Source organism: Capra hircus, chromosome 22 (genome assembly GCF_001704415.2).
Source record: "Capra hircus breed San Clemente chromosome 22, ASM170441v1, whole genome shotgun sequence".
Taxonomy (NCBI): domain Eukaryota; kingdom Metazoa; phylum Chordata; class Mammalia; order Artiodactyla; family Bovidae; genus Capra; species Capra hircus.
In genome coordinates, this window is record NC_030829.1 from 42,294,253 (window position 1) to 42,319,575 (window position 25,323).

The window sequence follows — 25,323 nt, forward strand, 5'->3', positions numbered from 1 at the left end:
ACCAGAGTGAGGGTATCAGGTTGGACGTTCCACCCTTTCCGCGGGAGACCCTCGGTTGCCTAGGCAACGCCTACGTCATTGCGTAGTCTCACGTGTCCCTCGGCGTGACGCTCAGACAGCGCCACACGCTGGCGCCTACTGGGAGCCAATGGGCGCGGTCGGAAGGTCCGTCCTTCTCGCCCCCGCCCTTTTCCGAGAGGATTCGGGGGCGGGACGGCGGCGGGAACGCGCTCTCCTTTCCCGGGCTAGCGGGCGGGCGGTTGTCCGAGGCTCGGCGTCTGTGCGTCCCGTCACGTAGATTACGCACACACTTCATCCCCGGCTACCGCCGGGAGCTGTGCCGTCACAGACCCGGGCACCTTGGCGGCTGGGCCGTGATGGTTCGGGTCGCGGGTCTGAGGTGGAGCTGACTAAGTGCTGAGAAGAGCCTGGGAGTCGCGACGGAGCACGAAGCCCTTCCTTGGCCGTCGGGCCCCGAGCTTCACGCCCTCCCGCCGACTTCCAGCCGTCTGTGTCGAGCTGTTTTTCTGGAAGCCCTGAACTCCGTGCCCCTCAAGCCCTGGGCCCCCTACGGGAATGTTCAAAAATGAGTACCAGGTAACCCGAAACGGCTGTCCATCCTGTCTAGTTCTCGTCTCGGGTGAGGTAGCTCACGTTCTGTTGACAACTCTCAGCCACCCACTCCCTACCCCACATCCCCAAATAATGCTGTCTTTTTAGGGGTAGGAAGGAATCACTGGGTAAGTGCTCTTGACCCTCCTCCCTCACCAAAAAAAAAAAGGCATCTGTGTGGGGATATGATTTCATTTTTGTTCACTCAACAGTTCCGTGCTTCTCAGGGTGTAGGGATGCCTGTGTTTGTGACTGAAATGCAGTCTTAAACCCTCAACCAGACCTCCTGGACCAGAAACTGGAGGACAGGACCCACCAATCTTGAGTTTTACCAATTTTGAGGCACTCTGGTAACTCGGACGCTATTGAGAAGAGAGGAAATAAGTGAATGCATGAATGGGTTCAGCCCAGAAAGAGCATAAGCACTTTGGCCATGTGCTATTTTCTACCCCCCGCCCCAAACTGGGGGTTAGTGATTCTCAAACATGCGGTGCATTAAGATTATTTGGAGTACGTGTAAAAATACGAATTTCCTGATCCTCACCCTCAAATAGAGTGAATCAGAATCTCTGTCGGTGGAATAGTTAATTTACCTTCATAGAACCTTTCCGCAGTTGATTCAGATGCAGGTGGTCCAGATAACACACTGAGGGAAACTGCTTCTGGCTCTTCAGTCACCGTGCCTACCCAGAATAGTTCTCAAAGCTCTCCAGCTTTTCTCACCTCACTGGGCATCTCCCTGCTCTTCCTTGGCTCCAGTCTCCTGCCCTCCTACCTGTACCTGAGGTTACACTTTGCATGTGTCTGCCATCTTAGTACTGCTGTTACGAACAAATTTGTCCCTGTGCTGGAACAGTCCTCTGCTGGTCACTTCTTCGTTGCTTTTATGTTTTGGCTGCGCTGGGTGAACACAGAGCTCATTAGTACCAGTAATGATTATTCAAAAAAAGGGCAAATTGAATAGTACTGGGTAAAAAAGCTTGAACTTGGAGTGATTCTTACTTTAAGAACTCCTATAAGATTTTTATATATTTAATACAATTTGGAGATCTATATGTACAAAAAAGAATTATTTCTATAGTCATGCTAAATGTTCTCTACTGTGATCCTGAGACCATGGAGGGACATGCTCACATAAAATCACGAAACACATTACTGAATGCCCATAAGCTTTAATTATAAAAGAGAGGCATTATAGATGATTGTCTCTAAGGAAGTTTACTGAAAGAAACTGAAAACCTGAGCGTAAATATGATTTTCTTTAATGGCCTGTTAATTTATAAGCAACGCATAAGCAAATGTATGATTTTTGTAGTGTCCAGGCTCTCTAGTGCGCAGGCTCAGTAGTTGCTGCGGGACAGCTTCGTTTCTCAACCTGAGGTGGAACTGGTGCCCCCCGCGTTGGAAGCGGAGACTCCTGGACTGTCAAGAAAGGCCCCAAGCTTTGTTTGCTTTTCACCATATACTACCTGCCTTCTTACGAGTCTCCTCAGAGTGTTCCACAGTTCTCTTCTTTTACATTTGATGTCATTAAATGTGTTAGAACAATTTTAGAGAGCTTCTTTCGCTTAACATAGGTAAAATATATATTGTTCTATAAAAATCTGTGTCCACTGTGGGAAACAGGTGATAGCAGAAAGGAATGGGCACAGGGGAGGTATATTTTTCTGTCTCTTCAGGTATATGGATTTTTCTCTTAAATAAAAAAAACTTCCTCACATTTAAAATTCACAGTGAAATATACCCTGACTTCAGAAGCTATAGTAATTCTTTTCCTCAGTTTGCACATAACACTCGCTCAAGAAGACATTAAATGTCTCAGCTTCAAGTGATTGTATGTTAAAACACAGAAGCAAAAATATCTTTGTATTTGAGAAAAATTAAAAGCTATACACTTTATGAAAATCAGACAGTTGCTTATCTGCTGCTTATAAATTAACAGGCCATAAAAGAAATCATATTTATGCTCAGGTTTTCAGTTTCTTTCAGTAAACTCTTCCTTAGAGACAATCATTTATAATGCCTGTCTTTTATAATTAAAGCTTATAGACATTCAGTAATGTGTTTCATGATTTTATGTGAGCATGTCCCTCCATGTTCTCAGGATTACAATAGGGAACATTTAGCATGTCTATAGAAATCTCTTTTTTTGTACATATTTTGTAGATCACCAAATTGTGTTAAATATATTTTAAAAATCGTATAGGAATTCTTAAAATAAGAATCCCTCCCTCTCCAAGTTCAAGCTTTTTTTAATTGACCCAGTACTATTCAATTTGCCTTTTTTTTTTTTTTTTTGAATAATCATTATTGGTACTGATGAGCTCTATGCAAGGTCCTGAATGTGGTGGTTTATGTTTACTGTCCTGTGTAATCTGACAACCCATTTTACAGAAGGAGAATCAAGAGGTTAAGTATCTCCAAGGTCAGTTAATAAATGGAAGAACTGGTAACTATCAGGTTAGTGTGACTAAAAAGCTTGTAGCCGGAGATAATTATCCAGTTTGATTGGCCTTGCCTGAGAGTTGAGTTTTGACCCTTTAGTGTGTATTGAATAAAATATTTTGTGAGCATGAACTATATACATTAAGTAAATGAATCTTACACTGAGAGATTGTAAAGTTTGTATAGCTTGAAATTTATTTAATGTTTACTTTCAAAAAAAATTTCTTAAACTATTAACTTGAGGTGACTTGAATCAGAACAGTTGTTGCTTAGATACACCCAAGATATAAAGGAATAATAACAAGGATAATGTTTCCTCTCAGATCTACTTTACTGACAGATTCCCAGAACAGTGGTTATAGACTATGTGGTAGATATTATTTCCTCCTTCTTAGCATTGTCTTTCACTGCAATTAAAAAAATTTTTTTTCACCCTAGGGAGGTGCATTTGTTGAAATCTTTAGTGCCCAGGGTAAAAATCCTGGAGCAAAATGGAAGATCCTCGGCAGTCCATCTGTGATTTGGAAAGTAAGTGTTAGAAATTAAAGCCAGCTAAATCCGGGAAAGAAATGAGACTAAAGATTATAACAAAAAGGACTTGGTAAGGTTTCAGAACTGGTTTATCTGTTCATTCACTTCAAAACCCTTTCATGACTCCTGGCTACAGCCCTTTGAGATACCCCTCCCCATTGAAGACTTTGGCACACAGCTCATAGCCCTTCTCTACGTGTCAAGTCCTGCTGTTGGTTTAGGCGACGTCAATATCTGTGAGGAAAATCTTCAAACCCTGGGCTTCTCATTTTCTTGACTTCCTCTCTCATGACCTTCTCCACTCTACTTCAGCACTGTTTCCGTCTGTCACACTTTGTACCTTCTCACTGAAACTGCATGGCCTCTGAAATTCCTGAGACCTTAAGTCTTCGATTCTTAATGTTGCTTGCCTAGTTACTCCCACTCTATTTGTTCTTCAACCTAATTGTGACTATTAGGCCATTGACCATTCTACTTTTTTCTCAGTGTTTAGGTTGATTTACTTACTTACCTACTTACTCACTTAGTCTGTCTTCACTTTCTTTTTCTCTCTAGCCCAGAATCCATGTCCAAAATTTCAGTCACTTCCCAGTCAAGACCTTGAATGCCCTGTTCCTTCTCCTTTCATCATGCCTGTCTAGGAAATGCCAACTGTTTCTGAATTCCTGATCACATCTCTTTCCTGTGTCTGCATGTGGGCTTCACAATACCTTTGGAGAAAATATCTATAGTCTTTCAGGTTGTTAATGCTGTGGATTAAGTATGAACAGCTCAAGAACCTAATCTTGTTCTCCTGGTCTCTAAAATGATTCTTTCTCTAGTATCTTTCAGGTTTCTAGCCATAAATTCCTTACCCCCTACCCCCAACCCACCCCCAAGACAGGCCCTCCTCCCTCATTTACCAGAAGACTTCACCCCCCATTTCACAGGGAAAACCAATAATATCAGATAGGAACTACCTCAGCCTCTTGACCACCAGACCTAAAAATCCATATCCTTCCCTTTTTCTCTTTCTCTTCTTTCTTGTACAGTTGAGAGAAAAATATCTTTCTAGAGACTTTATACTATGGATAGTTTTTTAAACTACTGTTAATTGAGTGCTTACTATATGCCAACCATAGGATTGAGCAAATTACATGTTATATAGTCTGTACAATAACCTTGTATTTCATAAAGTACACTTATGCTTATCTTATAGGCATGATAAGGTTAAGTGACTTGCTCAAAATTTTATAGCTTTTACTATGAATGAAAGTAAATAGGTGCTGTGAGGGTATAGAGCAGAGAAGTCAGGAAAGGGTCCCCTGAGGAAATAATATTTGATCTCTAGCTAACTGGGCACCAGATGGAGCTGGTAGAGAGATAATTTCAGACAATGATAAAAGCAGGTATAAAGTCCTTGCTTTGGAGAGAACTTAGAATTTTTAAGAAACTGCTGGAAGGCTAGAGGTTAGGATGCAGAGTGGAGGAGAGTGTGAAGCAAGAGATGAAATTAGAAAAACTGGGCAGGGGCTGGACTACAGAAGGGTTTGTGGTCACGTTGAAGCTTTTGATAAGCTGTTAAAAGGTTTTAGTGTATGCCCAATATGTGTGCAGATGAAATAAATAATATACTCTATGTTCATTGCAAATACATGAGAGATGTTATTGTGTTAAATATAATACAAATTTATTTAAATATTACTTAATCCTTAGCAACCATTGGTTACAGTGTATTTTTAAAACATGTATCAAAAGGAAGAGGATATATGAAGATTTCTTTGTGGAAAAGGGGTCTTTGTATTTAAAGATTGGAAATTTGCTTCAAGATTAAAAAATAATAATAACAATTTGCATTAATACTTTGATAGAAATTGTATCCTCATGTATAATAAGTTTTTCACATCCAGGTGTGTGTTGTTTATGTTTGTTTTTTAGATAACCTTCCTTGGTTGTAACACTTTAGTTTGTACTGATATTAAGTAAATGATGTATGGAACTTCACATTAGAAGACCAGTAAAATAAGGCACTGATTAATTCTATATGAGCCATGGCTTGAAACCAAGAAACTTCCAGACTAGATACAACATAATTTAGATGGTTTATTGTACTGTTAACAAAGAGCAATGTTCAGCCTGTGCTATTAGACAGAAATACATTGATTATAGAGGGGAAGGATACCTGAACTCTGGAAACTCTAAATTATTAACTTGGGAATCCCTGACATTAGAAAACTTATTATTTGGAGAAAGAGTGTCTGGATATAGAAGAGAATTTGCCAAGTAGCTAAGTGTGGCTTCTGTATTCCAATTCCCAGCAAGTCTTAGCAGCATCATTAAGACCTGGGACTATTTTTAAGTCATTTGAGTGTGGGGCTTTTTGTATGGGCTTGCTACTTAAATTTTATAATAAAAGTCAAATAAAACACACAATTACCACTGTGTTCAATTTTGTTCTGTAGGAATTTGATAAAGAAGTTAAAAGTTTTGTGTTTGTACTGGAAGGCAGCAGCCAAACAAATAAAATACAGTTACCAAAGGAGAATAAGCAAATCCGTAAGTAAGATTTTTAACATTGAAGCCTAACATTTGATGCTTAAAGTGAAACTTTTAAGTCTTATAAACAGACATGTAAGTTTGGCTTTTACTGGCGTCTGTTGATGTATAGTAATAAGATTTTTTTTTTAATTTAAACAGTAACTTTATACCAGGCTTTTGAAAAAGATTCTGCTTCATTGTTTATTAGAAATATACTTCTATTTTAAAGAAGATTTAGAAGATTATTTAACCTTCTAAATTACAAAATATGTATAAGACTATTTCATTAGAATAGTAATGATGTTTATTAAGCACTTACTGTGTGCCAGTGACTTTCTAAGCATTTCATTTTTTTAAATTCTTTTTTTTTTTTTTTTAAATTCTTTTAATCCTGACAAATAAGTCTTTTATGGATGAACACATTAAGGTTGATTCCTCATCAAGAGCTCAGGTTGTTAAGGCTATACTTTGAAATAAACTCGTGAGTTCTTATAGTGAATTGATTTTTGAGGGGAAATATATGTGAAATACTATATAAGGCTTACTTAGTAATATATCAACTTACATACCTTTAGAAATATTCATATCTAATAAGTAAAGATATGAGTATGTGATTTAACAAAAAACGCCAAAATAGATTTCAATTCTTATCTGTTCTGGGAATTAGGAATAGTGGTTTAAAGCAGAAGGAACCCTGAGCAATCACCTAAATTTCTGATCAGAAGCCTAACTGTTGGCCAAACTGGGGTTAAAATTCAATGCTTTGCCACAAAATTAGGCTCTGCATACCCTGATGTGATTTAAGAAGTATAAATTATCAAAATGATTAACCATATTTTCATTAACCTTGTCCTGTATTCATCTATTGTGTTTTAACCAGTGTAGGTAATCAGTTATTTTTTACATTCATTATTTACTTCTTCTTTCATTAAGAACATTTATTGAATACCTGTTGTGTACCATGAACTATGAAAAGACCTAGTCTTGGTATCTGATTTTCTCATTTTAATCCTGTTTTCTAAACCTTTATAGACTCTGTGTTTTATCTACTATTTCAAGCTACTACATGCATATTTTAGATTTCTAAGACATAAATCAAGCCATAGAAATTATAGTTGAAAGATGATTTATTTTAAAATGGTATCTTTCTGAATAAAATAAAAAACAACTTCAAAGAGAAGGGATAGTCATTGTTAAAGTAATTGTTATTAGTTTATTACCATTTTAAAACCATGATTTCCTCATAGTTTGCATTTTTTAATAGCAGAGATTTTTTTTAAATTTCTCCATAAATCTGTACTGGTAAATAACGTGAACTGAGATAAGCCATGGAAACATGTCTGAAAATGTCTTATTTTTAACAAGAAACATGGACCATCTTTTTTAAGACTATTGACTGTAAATGAACACATCTGATATTCAGGAACATGACTTTGCTCTAAACCAATTTTAGTTCTTTTTTATTTATTATTGTTGGCCTCTACATCCCTTGATGCCTTCAGCATCTATGCCCATGATGATGTTATTGACAAAATCAAATCACTTCTAGTAACCTTTCTCGGGTGGCCCTGAGAAAGATTGCTCCTCTAACACAGGCTCAGTGATTAAAGACAAGCTCCCCTTGCCTACTTTTATCTATGTTTTTTTTTAAGAAATAAAACAAATTTAATGTGTTATAATTGCTTTTTAAAAATGGAAAGATGATTGTTTTAACTTGAAGAAAGAAAAATCTTTTAATGTATTTCTTGTACAGTGTCCTGCAATTAAAAATTAATCTTTTTCTGTAGCATGTACAGCCCTGTAACAAATGAAGCAGTTTATATAGTCTGCCCTGTACTAATGCCTTTAAGATTAATTATTTGGAATTTTTGATAATAGCAACTTATAATTATTTTCCCTTCTATAAAATGACCTATGTGAAGTTGTTGTGGTTAAATTTAAATTTAATGGCATGCTTTGAATAAAGAATTGACTTTAAGTTAAGGATTCTAAAATAAGTTCAATTACCATTTTGTATTCCTACTTTAAGAGTAAAACCCCACTTTATTTTTGCCAACTTAACATTAGACACTTCATATGTATTTCCTACTGTATTAAGTACCTATGAAGGAATTTTAATAATGAAATTCAGTATTTTAAAATTTTAATTTTAATAGTAATATTCTGAATTATATTTGAGCATCTCTGAATATGTCAGAGTGGTTTTTTTTAAACTGTATATTGTCAAATAAAGGAAGATGTGATTATCAGCTTGTGTGTTTCTCCATGACAGAACTCTTGCATCGTCTACTTTGTACCCCTAACTTAGTGTATCATATATATACAGCGATGCCCATATGAAAAGGAACTCTATTACATGTAAATAGCTGTCATTTGGATGGTCTCCCTGGGGACTTTCTATTTGAGGCTTATATTTGAAACCATACTTTTCTCTGCCTGTGACATCTTAAGCAAATGGTGTGTGTCTTGGGATCGGCATCCCTGAAGCTGTGTGTTGATCTAAGTTTCAGCTGCTCTGGTGGATGAGGTCATCTTTATGAGGTTCCCCTCAGGCTACCCCTGCCCTAACTTTTTGTAATTCTTTGAAATAAACTTCTTACGATTTCCTCTTTCTAAAACCCTTCAGTGGCTTTGACTTTACCACTCTATTGACAGCGCTCTTGTCGAGGTTTCTAGTGCTCTTTCTCTTCTTGAATCCAGTGGCCAGTTCTCAGCGCTCGTCTTGTTCAACTTAGCAGCAGCGTTGACAAAAATTGACATCCTCTACTTGATATATATTGTACTTTCTCCACTCATCTTCCAGGATGCCCATACTCCTGGATTTTTTGTTTGTTTTTCTTTTTCCTACTTCACTGGTCTTTCTTCTGTCTCCTTTCGTGGTTCTTCCTCTTCTCTCCAACCCAACTTAATGTGGCAATGCCTCTGGACTTAGTCTTTGACCTTCTTAACACTACATTTAGTTCTTTAGTTTCAGACTCTAGTCTGATGGCTTTAAATTTCATCTCTGCTGTGTACCAGCTTGCATTCTTATCACTGACTTGTGTCCCAAACTCCAGATTTGTATATTCGATTGCTTTGTTGACATTTCTACGTGGATAGCTTTACCTTGGAAATTTTTGTTCCTCCTGCAGACTGCCCCATCTCAGTTGTTAGCAAGTTGTCTTTCAGTTGCTCAGCCCAAAAAAATCTTAAATCATCTTAATTTTTTCCTTCTTTTCATTTAACCATCAAGAAAATCTTGTTGGCTCTATCTTTAAATTAGTTTTAGAGTTTGACTGCCTCTTGCTACTTTCCCTGCTGCCACCCACCATTATCTTGCAGTATTGCTGCTAAGTTGCTTCAGTTGTGTCTGACTCTGTGAGACCCCATAGATGGCAGCCCACCAGACTCCGCTGTCCCTGGGATTCTCCAGTCAAGAACACTGGAGTGGATTGCCATTTCCTTCTCCAATGCGTGAAAGTGAAGTCACTGAGTCATGTCCAACTCTCAGCAACCCCATGGACTGCAGCCTACCAGGCTCCTCCGTCCATGGGATTTTCCAGGCAAGAGTACTGGAGTGGGGTGCCATTGCCTTCTTCTGCAGTATTGCAGTAGCCTTCTAATTAGTCTCTGTTTCTGACTTGCCTCCCCACAGTCCATTGTCAATTTAGCAGCCAGACCAATACTTTTAAATCAAGCACTCTTCTGCTGAAAATGCCCCATCTCTCTCTGGGTAAAACCCAAACATCTATAGGGCGCTGTAGTATCTGATGTTCTCTTAACTCTGATCTTACCTCCTGTTACTTTGCCTTGTTCACTCTCTTCCATCGTACAGGTCTCTTTGCTGTTTTAAGCCACAGTCTGGTACCTTAGCACTTGTGCACAAGCCATACCCTCTGCCTAGGGCTTTCTTTTTCCAAGTAGCTACATGGCTCACTCTCTCCCCTTCAGGCCTTCACCAAATAAAGTATCATCTTCTCAGTGAGGACCATGCTTGCCCATACTTAAATTACAACCTGTGCTTTGTATCCCTTCTGCATTCTTGATCTCCTGTACCCTGCTGTCCATTTTCCTACAATAATTATCACCTTGAACTTGCTTTTTAGTATGTTCTTTTATTGTTTTTTTCCACCATCACCAGAAACTAAGACCTACCAACACAGAAACTTAGTCCACTTTGTTCACCTAGAACAGTGCCTGGCACATAGTAAACATTCACTAGATCTTTGTTGAATGAATGGATGAGTGGCTTCCTGTTGATTTTAGGATGATCTGTATCTTTCACGGGGCTTTTGGCCCCATGTCCCTGACTATTTGCCAGACATACCCCTACTCCTTTTCCCCTTCTGTCTCTCCTGTCAGTCCTTTAGGCCTTTAAGTTCATCTAATCTAATCTATCAGTTCAGTTCAGTCACTCAGTCGTATCCGACTCTTTGTGACCCCATGAATCGCAGCATGCCAGGCCTCCCTGTCCATCACCAACTTCCGGAGTTCACTCAGATTCACATCCATCAAGTCAGTGATGCCATCCAGCCATCTCATCCTCTGTCGTCCCCTTCTCCTCCTGCCCCCAATCCCTCCCAGAATCAGAGTCTTTTCCAATGAGTCAACTCTTTGCATGAGGTGGCCAGAGTACTGGAGTTTCAGCTTTAGCATCATTCCTTCCAAAGAAATCCCAGGGCTGATCTTCTTCAGAATGGACTGGTTGGATCTCCTTGCAGTCCAAGGGACTCTCAAGAGCCTTCTCCAACACCACAGTTCAAAAGCATCAATTCTTCGGCGCTCAGCCTTCTTCACAGTCCAACTCTCACATCCATATATGACTACTGGAAAAACCATAGCCTTGACTAGACAGACCTTAGTTGGCAAAGTAATGTCTCTGCTTTTGAATATGATATCTAGGTTGATCATAACTTTCCTTCCAAGAAGTAAGCGTCTTTTCGTTTCATGGCTGCAGTCACCATCTGCATTGATTTTGGAGCCCCCCAAAATAAAATCTTACACTGTTTCCACTGTTTCCCTGTGTATTTCCCATGAAGTGATGGGACCGGATGCCATGATCTTCGTTTTCTGAATGTTGAGCTTTAAGCCAACTTTTTCACTCTCCTCTTTCACTTTCATCAAGAGGCTTTTTAGTTCCTCTTCACTTTCTGCCATTAGGGTGGTGTCATCTGCATATCTGAGGTTATTGGTATTTCTCCCGGCAATCTTGATTCCAGCTTGTGAGTATTCCCTCTCTATTTGATATTTTTTCCTCTCCTCTGCCCCTATCTTCCTTGCCCAGTCAATCTCTGCTGTTATTCCTAATTGAACTCCACTGTTACTTCTACAAGAAAACCTCCACTCATCATCCTCTTCCTCCCAATGACTCAGGATTATATAGGCTTTCATAGCAATGTGACCTTCTCCTTCATGAAACCTAGTATGTAAGTTCCAAGAGAGCAGAGAGCATGTCTGCCCTATTCACTATGAAAGCTTTAACACTGAGTCTTTTTCATAGTAGATGCCCAATAAATCTTTATTGAATGATAGATCTCATTTGATTTACACAAATGATTCTGTGAGGGGTAAACCTAAATTATCAACCCAGTTTTACATATGAAAAGTAAAAAGGCCCAAACAGGTTTTCTGATGTGCGCAAGGGGTGTGGAATAACCCATTATGAAGCCATAATTGTTTCCTGTTTTCTGTGCTTCAGCAGCTAAGGTGCATTTTAGAGTCCTGTCTGTGTCAGGACTCCAGTAGCATCAGGAAGTACCTTCAAGTTACTGTTAGCAAGTTACAAAAGGTTACTGCACTGTGTTTGGTCCCAACACTTTGGACAGCAGAACACTTGCAAAGTGTATGTTGAGGTATACAACTGTGATTTGCTGTAATGGAACAACTGTAAAACCACTATCCAAAAGAAGAAAGGATCTGACCTCTTAAAAGTAGAGGTAGCTTTTGTCCTGGGCAGAGAACATATTATGAAACTGCAGAAACCTGCATATTTCAGTAAAAAAGTGAATTTTTATGAGTTTTATGTACTTGATGGGCATTTTCTGACTTAACAATAGTTCCAGGATTGCTTAGAGTGATTTTAAATATAATGTAGACATGAAGAGTCAGTTTAAATTTACTTGGCTAAAGAGTCAGTTTAAATTTACTCAGCCACTGGAAGAAAAAATGTTGCTATAGAGTTTATTTAGCATTTCTGACACACAGGATCAGTGTCTGTCAAATGTTATTAGAGTACTTTTTTCTTTGTCAGATCATTACCGTATGGTATTGTCATACTTCTTTTAATCTTAGAAGTGAAGCCTTTTGGAAACTAGGGCTTCTATATGTGAGAGAGTTGAATTACAATACTTTCTTTTTTTTTGAGGGCAAGCATCTTTCATATCTAAAAATGTTCATACAGAAATGCCCTATGTGTGTAGCTCTTTGTGTTTGAAGAGAACAGTTGCTGATTCAGTGAGATCTGTGACATAAATTAGGACCTTTTGTAAAGAGAGATTTCATTTATCCCAGTGCTCTCTCAGCTCTCTTTATGGGGCCTTTCTGCAGTGGAAAAAATACTGTAGGGCCAATCAATGGAAGATACATGAGAGAGATTGACTAATGGTCTTTTACTTAAGTTGGCCTCATTTGGGTATTTGATTTTGGTTTTGTGGTCCAGAGCTCTAGTTGTCTTGTTGTCTGTTCCCATAAATGTGGTAGAACCTGATTCCTAGAGAATTTTCTAAGATCAGAGACTGTTACCTTTACTGATGACTCTTTGCAGCTTAGTATTTTAAGTACAATTTATCCTTGTATGTTTGATTTTTAAAATATTAAGCACATTTGGTCAAATATGTTTATTACTTAGAAACTAGATTTGAAGTAAAATATAGGCACTATTTAATGGAATGTTGTAAAAAATTTAACATAAGAATTCTAAACCAGAATGTTTTTATATGTAGACTATCCAAATATAAATTGTTACTTTAAAATACTTAAATATGTTAAGTCTACTAAGTTGGAATGAATAGAAAACAGCATTCATGTTAGACCAGTTACCTTTCTTGAAGTGTTTTCTCCACGTATTGGCTTATACTGTTAAATTTGTAGGAGAGGTTCACAATTGTATCAAGACATCTCCACTTCCTAAGCAACATTCCATATTAGGGAAAAAACAGATTCCTGGAAGTCATGTTTCAGGAGGAAGTGATACTAAAACATTCTTTAAAAGCATCATAATTGAGATATCAAGTGAAAGTTCAAAAGCTGAGAGGAAAAGAATTAAGTGAATAGGTCTGAAGAGGTAATACAAAATCAGTTGATTTTTTTTTTACTTTATTTTACTTTACAATACTGGATTGGTTTTGCCATCCATCAACATGAATCTGCCATGGGTGTACACATGTTCCCAATCCTGAACCCCCCTCCCACCTCCCTCCCCATATTTTTGAAGCAGTTGTAGACTTCAGTTATCAAAAGTGCCATAGGTCTTTCTCCAGGTATTTTTAATTCAGATGAAGCTGGTGATGGGGAATAAAAGCTATAAGTTTTTAATTTGTGAGCATTAAATTAAATATATTTTAAATTAACAAAAAGTATTTAACTGAAAATATGTTCCTCCATCCATCTCATTTTAGACACATTTAAAACCATATGAACTAGATATGGCTCATCAACTATTTTTTTGATCTATTATTTTTTGTTAAGTTGTTAAATACAGTTAAAATTGTCAGAATAATTGCTACATGCTTTTATGACCACCTTAATGAGAAAACCTATAGTTCAGTTTTATATGTGTGTATTGAATGTGTACGCTTTCTTGCAACCTAATAAAAACAGTAAATAAAAAAGTGTTATTTTATAAATTTTCATAAAGATTTCACCAAGCCCACAGATGGGACTTTAAAAGACAGCATTTGTTGTTAGAGTTGGATTTGATTTCATCATTTTTTTTTCTTTTGTAGTGAAATTGGAACTCAGGATAGTGCCCTTGCAATTGTGTATATTATTGAAATGATAAAAGCTTCAGCATATTGATGGCATGTGATTGTTTTGTTTATATGTACATATAAATGATTCGGACATACAAACGTATATTTTCCTCCTTTCATTTTAGTTGGACTGATCCAGAGGTTTCTTGTACTTCAGATTTACATACCCCTGGGACAAGACTTCTCTACTGAATTGCTGTAAGATATATAGAACTTCTTTTAATGTTTTATGTGTATTAGATATTTGATCAATTGACACAGTGCTAAGAGTCATTAATTACAACTGGCAGTTTTTGCATTAAAGAGCAGTGACATATCAAGTCGACATGAAGTAATTAAACTAATTTAATAGTATTTCTGGATATACTGTAGTCTGGCATTTCCCTAAGGGGAGAAAACAAATTTCATCTGTTTAAGAAAATATCAAAGGATCCTGAATTTAATAATGAAGAGCCTATGATTTGAAAAGGTAGGAGGTTTCCCTTTTCTCCACACCCTCTCCACTGTTTATTGTTTGTAGACTTTATGATAATGGCTACTCTGACTGATGTGAGGTGATATCTCATTGTAGTTTTGATTTGCATTTCTCTGATAACTAGTCATATTGAGCATCTTTTCATGTGCTTTTTGGCCATCCATATGTCTTCTTTGGGAAAAATGTCTGTTTAGATCTTCTGTCCAGTTTTTGATTGAGTTGTTTGGCTTTTTTGACATAGAATTGCATGAACTGTTTGCATATTTTGGTCTGTTTGCATAGCTGGTCACTTTGCAAACATTTTTTCTCATTCTCTGGGTTGTCTTTTCATTTTGTTTATGGTTTTCTTTTCTGTGTAGAAGCTTTTAGTTTAATTAGGTCGCCTTTGTTTATTTTTGTTTTTATTTTCATAATACTAGCAGGTGGATCCAAAAAGATATTGATGGGATTTTTGTCAGTGTTCTACTCTGTGTTTTCTCCTTAGAGTATTATAGTGTCAGGCCTTACATTTAGGTATTTGATCCATTTTGAGTTTATTTTTGTGTCTGGTGTTGGAGAATGTTCTGATTTTATTCTTTCACATGTAGCTGTAAAGTTTTCCAAGCACCACTTATTGAAGAGACTGTCTTTTCTCCATATTCTTGCCTTTTTCATAGATTCATTGAGAATAGATACATAGCTTTATCTCTGAGCTTTCTACCCAGTTCCATTGATCTATATTTCTGTTTTTGTGCCAGTCCCATACTGTTTTAATAACTGTAGCTTTGAAGTATTATCTGAAGTCAAGGATTCTGATTCCTCTAGCTCCATTTTTCTTTCTCAGAGTTGTTTTAGCTATGAGGGGTCTTTTTTGTTTGCATACAAATTTTAAATTTTTTGTTCTAGTTCTGTTAAAAAATTGCCATTGATAAGTGGATAGAAATTGCATTGAATCTGTAGATTGTCATGGTAGTTTGGTTATCTTGACAGTACTGATTCTTCCAATCCAAGAATGACACTACAGAGCACAGCACACAACCCCAAAACATGGTATATCTTTCCATCTGTGTCATCTTCGGTTTTCATCAGTGTTTTAAGTTTTCACAGTACAGGTCTTTTGTTTCCTTAGGTAGGTTTGTTCCTAGGTATTTTATTCTTTTTGATATGGTAGTAAATGGGTTTATTTCCTTAATTTCTCTTTCTGATTTTTCATTGTTACTGTATAGGAATGCAAGAGATTTCTGTATATTCCTTTTGTATCCTGCAACTTTACCAAATTCATTGATGAGGTCTAATAGTTTTCTGGTAGCATCTTTAGGATTTTCTATGTAGAGTATCTTAATGTTACTTACTTTTGTTGAGATATATTCAGTTTTTCTGTTTGCATATAGATGGCTTGGGATATATTTGTTTTAAATGGCCTTGCTATGAACCAGTTGTTTAGCAAAAGTAAGAATATACAAATTTTACTCAGTTGAGCTACCTGTTATCTGATATAATTCTGAGAATGAAAATAACATTTAATTTCTATACTCAGAATGGAATATTATTTAGGGACTCAATTATACATTATATTTAGTGTATATGTTTTCTAATTTTTCCTTGTAATTAATAACTGTCCAAGGTCAAAGCCTTATTTTTAGTCTTTTATTTCCCCTGCTGAAATAAGTGACTTTTCCTATTAATGAAGTTAATTTTGTACTAGATACACTGGTGCAGACCAAGGAGAAGGAAGAGCTTTCTTAATTAAGTGAGATTAATATAAATTTGAGGTTATTAATTTCTTTTTATGTTAAAATATTAATAATGGATGCATGTGTTGGTAAAATATGAATTTTGGCTAATGACACATAGGTTTTTTTCTGGAATGATGAAGAATAGATGGAACAATTTATGTTTTTATTTTATTCAACTTTAAATCTCAGAAACCTTCTAAGATTTTCTCTTATCATCTGCCATGGTCAGCAAGATTCTTTTAACTACTTCTAATAGTAACAAGACCAAGCAGCATTTGATGCTCTTATGTATCTTTTTCTAGTTCTGCAGAAAAACCATTTTCAAGACTCTAAAAACATTCTAAAGGTACAGTGTACCATATAAAGCTTTATATTCATTGTAGAGGAAAGTGGTTTCCTACCAAATAGAAGTGAGCATACTGTATTTTATTTTTAAGGTTGTTAGGTTCCTTGCATAGAAATACAGTCCAGCCGTCTTATTCTCCTGATCTCTACCACCTATACATTGAGATTCTTCAGAAGCACTGGTAGGGATGCTGGTAGTTAGCCTTTTGATCAAAGTTGTGCAGGAAACTTGGCTGAACCTCAGGACAGAATCTTCTGTGGATGAACACTCTTTTCCTAAGCAAAATTATGCTTTATTTGTGCCCCCAAACACTTGAGCTTATCACTGTGGCCTGAGCAATATATTGTTTTAACTAAGTTAATAATAATTAGGGCTTTAATTAGAGAAAGTAGTAGGTATCTTAGGTTTACCTTAGTCCTAGCCAGAGAGCAGTTGATATAAAAAGCCTGACCCTTTGTTACCATGTGATTAATGCACTTGAAGGATGAGAAAATATTTTCATGGGTGATAGAACTAATGGTCAGATGTTGACTATAATCATAGAGTTTCATGTTCTTATAGCCACGTGGACAAACATTTGGATTTTCTAGATGGTTTTAGTTTTATAGTTTTCACAAAATAAATGTCTGGGACAAAAGGTCAGAATTATTAAATAAAATGGGGAAAACATTCTGTATCCTGACCCTGTGAAATTATCAGATTATAAGAAAATGTATTAACTCCACATTTGAATTTGTTGCTTATAGACAGTCAAAATATTTTTGCTATTTTAGAAAGTAATGACAGAGCCCATGTTTTACAAGAAAGAAGGTATAGTAATGAGTCTTGATTGTCTTTCAAACTACAGCTTTTTATTTTCCTTAAATGAAAGGGCTTTCTTTCAGCACGCTTAGTGTTACTGTGTTTCTGGCAGCATAGCTCCAGGCCATTTTAAATAATATATATCTCTAACAAGTTTGGAAAGTCACATAGCAGAAAGATATTTGACTTCTAAAATTTTTCGTTGTCAAAATGGGAGAGGCATTTTGTTTCACAAAGATACACTTACACATCAAGAGTTTTTCACAAGCAGAGTCTTGCCAGATGGTGTATATATTTAATACTCATTTCTTCAGCATCTTCCTATGTATCTCATGTTCACTGGGTGATTATACAACTCAGGAGAAGGTCATACATCTGTGAGTTAATGGATGCCTTAGAACCAGCAACAGCTCTGCTTGAGGAATCCCTTGTGATTAGTCAGTCAACAAATTACTGAATTACTGTTAACTGTCATACAGTATGATAGGCATGGGAATGTCACTCTACCGTGAATCTGTTTACTTCTTCCCACCTTCACTACCCTCCTGGTCCCAAGCCACCATCACATTTCCCCTGATCTACTGTTACATAGAGCATCTGAGTGGATTTCCCAGATTCTTTTCTTATCCTTTTCCAATCTAATCTCTATACTGCAACTAAAGTGATCATTCTAAAAACCAACTGGAATCTTCACTGTACTAAGGACAAGCTCCAAGATCCTTATAGTTCCTATATGCTCTGGTTTCTCACCTCTCCTTGCTCATCCCATACTGCTCTGTTGTCAGCTATATGAAAAATAAGTCTTATGAGATATAAATAAATGAGAAATAAATCTTATGTTGTTTTCTAGCACTTTGATATTTTCCTTCACTACAACTATACCAGTTTGTAATTGTATATTTATTTGATTATCTGTCATTTTGGATGGTCTTTGAGTTCCGTGATATTCTAGCACCTAAAAGAGTGTCTTACCCAAAAGCTCTGAAATATGTATGAGTGGGCAGGAGTGGAGGAGTATAAAAGACCTAGTCTCTGTCCTCATATAGTCTTCAGTGAGGGTGAGAAACCATTTAAAAAGCAATTTAAGTACGTCTTTGTAATGTTACAGTGGTACAAGAGCCAGGCATAGGGAACATGTGATGGGTTAGGTAAAAGTAAGAGCACTGGCTTGGAACTAGACAGATCCAGAGTCATATTCTGCTTTATCTCAATGGGACTTTTGGCAAGTTCCTAAACTTGCCTCAGGTGTGGGAGGGGAGTAATAATTCCTACCTCACAGGTTTGTCAAAAGAATTAAATAAGAAAATTAACATAAATTAATAATGGCTAATATTTATTAAACACTTATTATATACTAGTGTTTTATTACATATTATAAATGTAATATATCCAGCACATATGTTATATATGATAGTTGTATGGCATCACCGACTTGATGGACATGAATTTCAGCAAGCTCTGGGAGTTGATGGACAGGAATGCCTGGCATGCTGCAGTCCATGGGCTCTCAAAGAGTTGGAAACTACTGAGCTATTATATACTGGACTGAACTACTATATAGTGGGCATGTTCTAAGCATTTTAATTGTTTTCATTCGATCTCCAAAATAAGCCTGAATAATAGCCATAAATCTTGCCTCTATTTTACCATTGAGGAAACTGAAGTCTGGAAAGGTTAAGGAATTTGCCAGAGGTTACTGACTTAAACCAATAACCTTAGAGCCAGAAATCAAACTTAGAGTCTGAATCTAGAACCTGTGCTCTGCCGCAGTATATCATGCCTCCATATTTGTAAATTTTCTTTCTCACTATACATACAAACATATGTAGCAGGGATATTTAATTGAATCTTAGAACAAGATAAAAGTGCTTAGACTTGTATATCTTATTTAGATTCTTTCATTCTCAGCTGTTCTTGTTTCTGTAATTACCCTTTTAAGAGATAAATACTTGAAAATAAAGAAAGAATTTTACTCAGATATTTTTTACTTAATATTTCACATCTCAAAATAAGCTAATACTTTCTTATACTTTTTTCCCAGAAAATGAGAGATAAGAAACAACTTCATTTCTTTTTTATTGTTTCTTTTCTTTGGTTCATGACTAGGCCTCTTTTTTTTCTTTAACATACATAAATTATATTATTCAAAAATCCTGTATCTGTGGATAAGGTGGCTTCAGAGCTTCATAACCTGACTAGAAATTATCAAAGTACGTTTTATTTTGTATGTAAACGGTGTGTTTACTGTGTTAGCACACAGTATATTTAGCATTAAACTAACAGAATTCTCACATGCTTCTCTCTTTCATTATAAACCCACAAAAGAAAATATCCTCTCTTGCTTTTTACAAATAAACCACTCATTTCGACTTGATTATTTCTCAGTTGCAGTTTTCATTTTCAAAGTGTTTAGTGTACCTGTGTCTCACTTTGACCTGAAGTTAAATGATTTCATAAACAACAGATTTTTAAGGATTTTTTTCATTCTGTGGTCTTTTCCATACATTTCATCATGGCAGTAGGAAGCCAGCACTCCCCTGTGAGGGTTGTTAGATGTTTCAGAGCCTGGGGGCAGACATCTGGTGCACAGGAGGAGTACCAAGAACCTGAGTTATTGGAAGAGAACCAACTGCATCTTGAAATAGAAATCTGGTTCACTATATTTGATGCTGCCAATCACACTAAATGATTTTGGAATATTACATTTTGAACAGGAATTGCATTCATTTTACTGAATATTGTTGAGCTGCATTAATTCCTTTGTCTATCTGATTTTGTCATTATCTTGATGAATTCTGAGAGATATTTTGTGCTGTTAATGCCTCTGGTGAATTGACATTACTTTTTAAATTTTCACTCAGCTCAACCAGTGTTTTTTCAATATTCGGGATGAAAACACTTTGAAAGCTGGTGGGCGCATCATGTGCTATCTTGAAGAAGTTGAGATTCTTAGCTTGCAGATCCTAGGGAATATTATTGCCAGAAGTTTTCATGTGTTGAGCCATTAGCTATCTGGAGTACTGCTTTCATTTGGAATCTAATAGAGTAGATTCCTTAAAAAAAGAGAGAGAGAAAGACCCATAAAAGTGTCCGTAGTCCTTAGAATTTTAGCTTATCCTTTGTGATGTCTTCATTGCAGTTTTCTGAATTTGAAAATTGTGTCTAAGTAGAGTTTAATGATTTTTAACCAAGAATCCAATGCAGCCTAATATTTATGATGCCCATTCCAGAGTTTTTGTCTTGTCCTTTTGCTCTATCCTCTAGTTTTATGCTTTGGGGCTAGACACTTAAATTCTGTCTGTTTCCTCTTTAGTAAATGGTAATGTGAACATTCTTACAACTGCCAGAGATAATCGGTGATACTAGATTTTTTTTTTCTTCCCTTAAGAAATCTTGGGAGATTTAGGTTCAAATGCATCTCAAAGTTTCCTTTTCAATTTCTGTATCAGTAAAATGGAAGATTGAAGCATACTCATTCTACAAAAAAAAAAAAAGCTTTAGCCTCAGGATAATCTAATGAAAGTTACTCTTACATCGCTTTTTCTGTATTGTTATTAGTGAGCTAGACAAAGAGTTCAGAGAAGAAATGTAATAGAAATTTCAGGTTCTTATACCCTATTGAATTTTACTCCTACTGTCACTTCTTCAGTGATATTGGAGACAGCAGAGTCTTTTGAAACTTTAAGAAAAGTGAATATGGCCTCACAGCTGCAGGCCTGTTCTTTTCACGTGTCACTGGTCTTCAACCACTTTAAAGCCGCCAGAGTTGAGAGAATGCCTAAATTTTGATCATTTCAGGTCAGAATGACATTGGTGAGAGCTTTTGAGATTGTGTCCATGTACCAAGCACAACTCTTCCTGTGGAAAGTTTACTTTCTTATCTTTTTTGGTTATTTTGGTGCCTTCCTTTGAAGAAAATAGTGATTGCTGAATAGCTCCTAAGTTATTTGTTTAAAAAAGGTGTTACCCAAGCGAAAAGTCTCCTATTATCCAATGAAATATTTTTTTGTCACTTATATCTCTAAGCTGTGTATAGAACCGGTCAAAAATGACCAGTGGTTGCTCTTTTTTAAACTACTAGTATTATATCTTAAAATGGTAATGACACTGTAAGTTTCATTAACATTTTGAATGCATCTCATGGCTAATTCCAACTTCTGTCTTTTTCTTTTTAAAATCATCAGTATTTAAATCTCATTATTTTAATTATATCCAATTAAATGTGCTTGCATAATCAGTATATTTTGTTACATGCATTAGTAAAGAGAGCACTTTAAGATACTTAGCATACTGACTTTCATCATATATTAAATTTGCATGCCTTAAAATAGATTTTATATGGAAGTTTTAGATAACACATGTGATAGGTATATAAATCAGATGCCAGGGTCTTTATCTGTAAAATAAATGTTCTTTGAGAATTCTTATCCTCTTGGTTCTTAGTTTGGTTCATTTTCATTTCCTAAATTATTTTATAGTACTCTGTAGATAATCTGGATGCATTCTGATGCATGCATGCTAAATAAGATGTTAGCAAGAAAAAATTGCACATATATAAATATTTGGAAGTGTCATTCCTCTGTAAAATCCTCTATAACATCATCATAAAAGGCCATACATTTGTTAAAGCACTATACAGTTAAATGATTGCCTTATCCACTATCAGGGCAAAAGTCAAAGGCCCTGAGATAGATCTGATTATGGGCCTGAGAGTCACTGGCTATACCATGTATTAGTTTGATGACCTGGGCAAGTTACTAGACTCGTGTATGTGTTACAGCCTCACCTGTACAATGATTATATTTATGCCTATTTATTGAGTAATTATGACAATTAAACTGGATAGTGCCAAGTGGTAATTGTTCAATAAATATTAATTTATACTTTTATATCTCTAAATTCAGACATGGATGCAGGGATATTAAATTTTTTAATTTCTCTTCTGAAACATTTTGTGACAAGTTGGGCATGTCTCCAGTCCATATGAAATTTCCATGGTACTCATCTCTGAAAAGAGGTGGGGAAGCAGCTTTTTCTTTGGAGACTTTTATTTACCCTGCCACCTGTAAAGTGTGTTTCTCCTAGAAACACCTCTCCTAGCAGGATGGTAACTATTTCAAGAAGGAAGAAGGCGAGAGAAATTAGGGAAGGAGACGTAAATTCTTTTGAATTTTCTCAGCATGTTTATATGAGCAGAAGTTATGCAAATAAATATTTTCAACCCTGGACTAAAACTAAGGAGCACCACATTTGGCACATAGATGAAAACTATAAGCCCATAATAGAACTCCCAAGAGCTTTAATTAAAACCAATAGTCTGCCCTTTTCTTTTTTTGGAGGGGGTTCTTTTATTTATTTATTTATTTTTTAATGTTTTTATTTTTATTTTTTTAAATTTTAAAATCTTTAATTCTTACATGCGTTCCTAAACATGAACCCCCCTCCCACCTCCCTCCCCACAACATCTCTCTGGGTCATCCCCATGCACCAGCCCCAAGCATGCTGCACCCTACGTCAGACATGGACTGGCGATTCAATTCTTACATGACAGTATACATGTTAGAATTCCCATTCTCCCAAATCATCCCACCCTCTCCCTCTCCCTCTGAGTCCAAAAGTCCGGTATACACATCTGTGTCTTTTTTCCTGTCTTGCATACAGGGTTGTCATTGCCATCTTCCTTAATTCCATATATATGTGTTAGTATACTGTATTGGTGTTTTTCTTTCTGGCTTACTTCACTCTGTATAATTGGCTCCAGTTTCATCCATCTCATCAGAACTGATTCAAATGAATTCTTTTTAACGGCTGAGTAATACTCCATTGTGTATATGTACCACAGCTTTCTTATCCATTCATCTGCTGATGGACATCTAGGTTGTTTCCATGTCCTGGCTATTATAAACAGTGCTGCGATGAACATTGGGGTACATGTGTCTCTTTCAATTCTGGTTTCCTCAGTGTGTATGCCCAGCAGTGGGATTTATTGGAACAGACTAGTGATCTTGCATTTTATATCCATTTCATACTTAAAAAGCTGTTACAATAAGCTGTTTCAAACAATGACAGTGCTATGTATAGTTGGGGATTGGTTGCATTTGTTAGCAGTAAGTAAGAACAGCTGTTCTGTTTGATATACACAGATATTACCATGCCATTTTTTTCTAAGGTTAAATATTGATTTATAAGGTGGGAAATAAAATATCTCAGCATTGCTTAAAGCCAAATATGACTCTTGATATAGCATAAACAGGGATTTGTAAAGTGTAAAATCACTGTATTTTAGAAATTGATGTTTTAGTGTAAAACATTTAAAACATTTTAGTGGCTCAAGTTTCTGTTACTATGGAGAATCTACAGATCTTACCTAGCTCCCTATTTTTTCTAAATTTATTTTATTGGAATATAGTTGATTTACAGTGTTGTGTTAGTTTCTGGTGTACAGCAAAGTGATTCAGTTATACATATAGGATAGTTTGCATTGCTCATCTCAAACTCCCAGTCCATCTCTCCCCCACCCCATTGGAAACCACAGGTCTGTTCTCTGTGTCTGCGAATCTGTTTCTTTCATAGATAAGTTCATTTGTGCCTTGTTTTAGATTCCTTATGTAAGTGACATTATATGTATTTGTTTTTCTCCTTCTGATTTACTTTTAGTGTGATAATCTCTAGGTCCATTCATGTTGCTGCAGATGGCATTATTTCATTCTTTTTTGTAGCTGCTGCTGCTGCTAAATCACTTCAGTCGTGTCCGACTCTGTGCGACCCCATAGACGGCAGCCCACCAGGCTCCCCCATCCCTGGGATTCTCCAGGCAAGAACACTGGAGTAGGTTGCCATTTCCTTCTCCAGTGCATGAAAGTGAAAAGTGAAAGTGAAGTAGCTCAGTCGTGTCTGACTCTTAGTGACTCCATGGACTGTAGCCCACCAGGCTCCTCCATCCATGGGATTTTCCAGGCAAGAGTACTGGAGTGGGATGCCATTGCTGAGTAGTGTTCTATTGTGTGTGTGTGTGCACGCACACCATATCTTCATCCATTCATCTGTTGTTGGACTTTTAGGTTGTTTTCATGTCTTGGCATTGTAAGCATTGCTGCAGTGAACACAGAGTGCATGTATCTTTTCAAATTATGTAATGGTTTTGTCTGGTTATATGCCCAGGAGTGGAATTGCTGGATCATATGGCAGTTCTATTTTTATTTTCTTGAGGAATCTCTGTACTGTTTTCCATAGTGGCTGCACCAGTTTACATTCCCACCAGCAGTGTAGGAGGGTTCCCTTTCCTCCACACTCTCTCCAGCATTTACTGTGGACTTAATAATGATGGCTGTTCTGAACCAGTGTGAAGCTGGTACCTCATTGTGGTTTTGATTTGCATTTTCTCTAATAATTAGCAATTCTCACTTCCTATTTTTTACTAAAGTCAGGAACAAGACAAGGGTGCCCACTTTCACCACTGCTATTCAACATAGTTCTTAAAGTTTTGGCCACAGCAATCAGAGCAGAAAAAGAAATAAAAGGAATCCAAATTGGAAAAGAAGAAGTAAAACACTCACTGTTTGCAGATGACATGATCCTCTACATAGAAAACCTTAAAGACTCCACCAGAAAATTACTAGAGCTAATCAATGAATATAGTAAAGTTGCAGGATATAAAATCAACACACAGAAATCCCTTGCATTTCTATACACTAATAATGAGAAAGTAGAAAAAGAAATTAAGGAAACAATTCCATTCACCATTGCAACTAAAAGAATTGAATAGTCAGGAATATATCTACCTAAAGAAACTAAAGACCTATATATAGAAAACTATAAAACACTGGTGAAAGACATCAAAGAGGACACTAATAGATGGAGAAATATACCATGTTCATGGATGGGAAGAATCAATATAGTGAAAATGAGTATACTACCCAAAGCAATCTACAG

General features: G+C 36.5%; 1 protein-coding gene across 8 annotated transcripts in view; it reads left to right on the forward strand.

The window, feature by feature from the left end:
• C22H3orf67 (chromosome 22 C3orf67 homolog) overlaps window positions 205-25,323 on the forward strand; it is a 257,850-nt gene continuing 232,731 nt past the window's right edge. For all 8 annotated transcript variants that reach the window (XM_013973669.2, XM_018038302.1, XM_005695771.3 and 5 more), the window contains exons 1-4: window positions 205-597; window positions 3,496-3,585; window positions 6,030-6,123; window positions 14,180-14,252. In XM_013973669.2, the coding sequence (XP_013829123.1) occupies window positions 577-597; window positions 3,496-3,585; window positions 6,030-6,123; window positions 14,180-14,252 (278 nt within the window). In that variant the 5' untranslated portion in view covers window positions 205-576. The remainder of the gene's footprint in view (window positions 598-3,495; window positions 3,586-6,029; window positions 6,124-14,179; window positions 14,253-25,323) is intronic.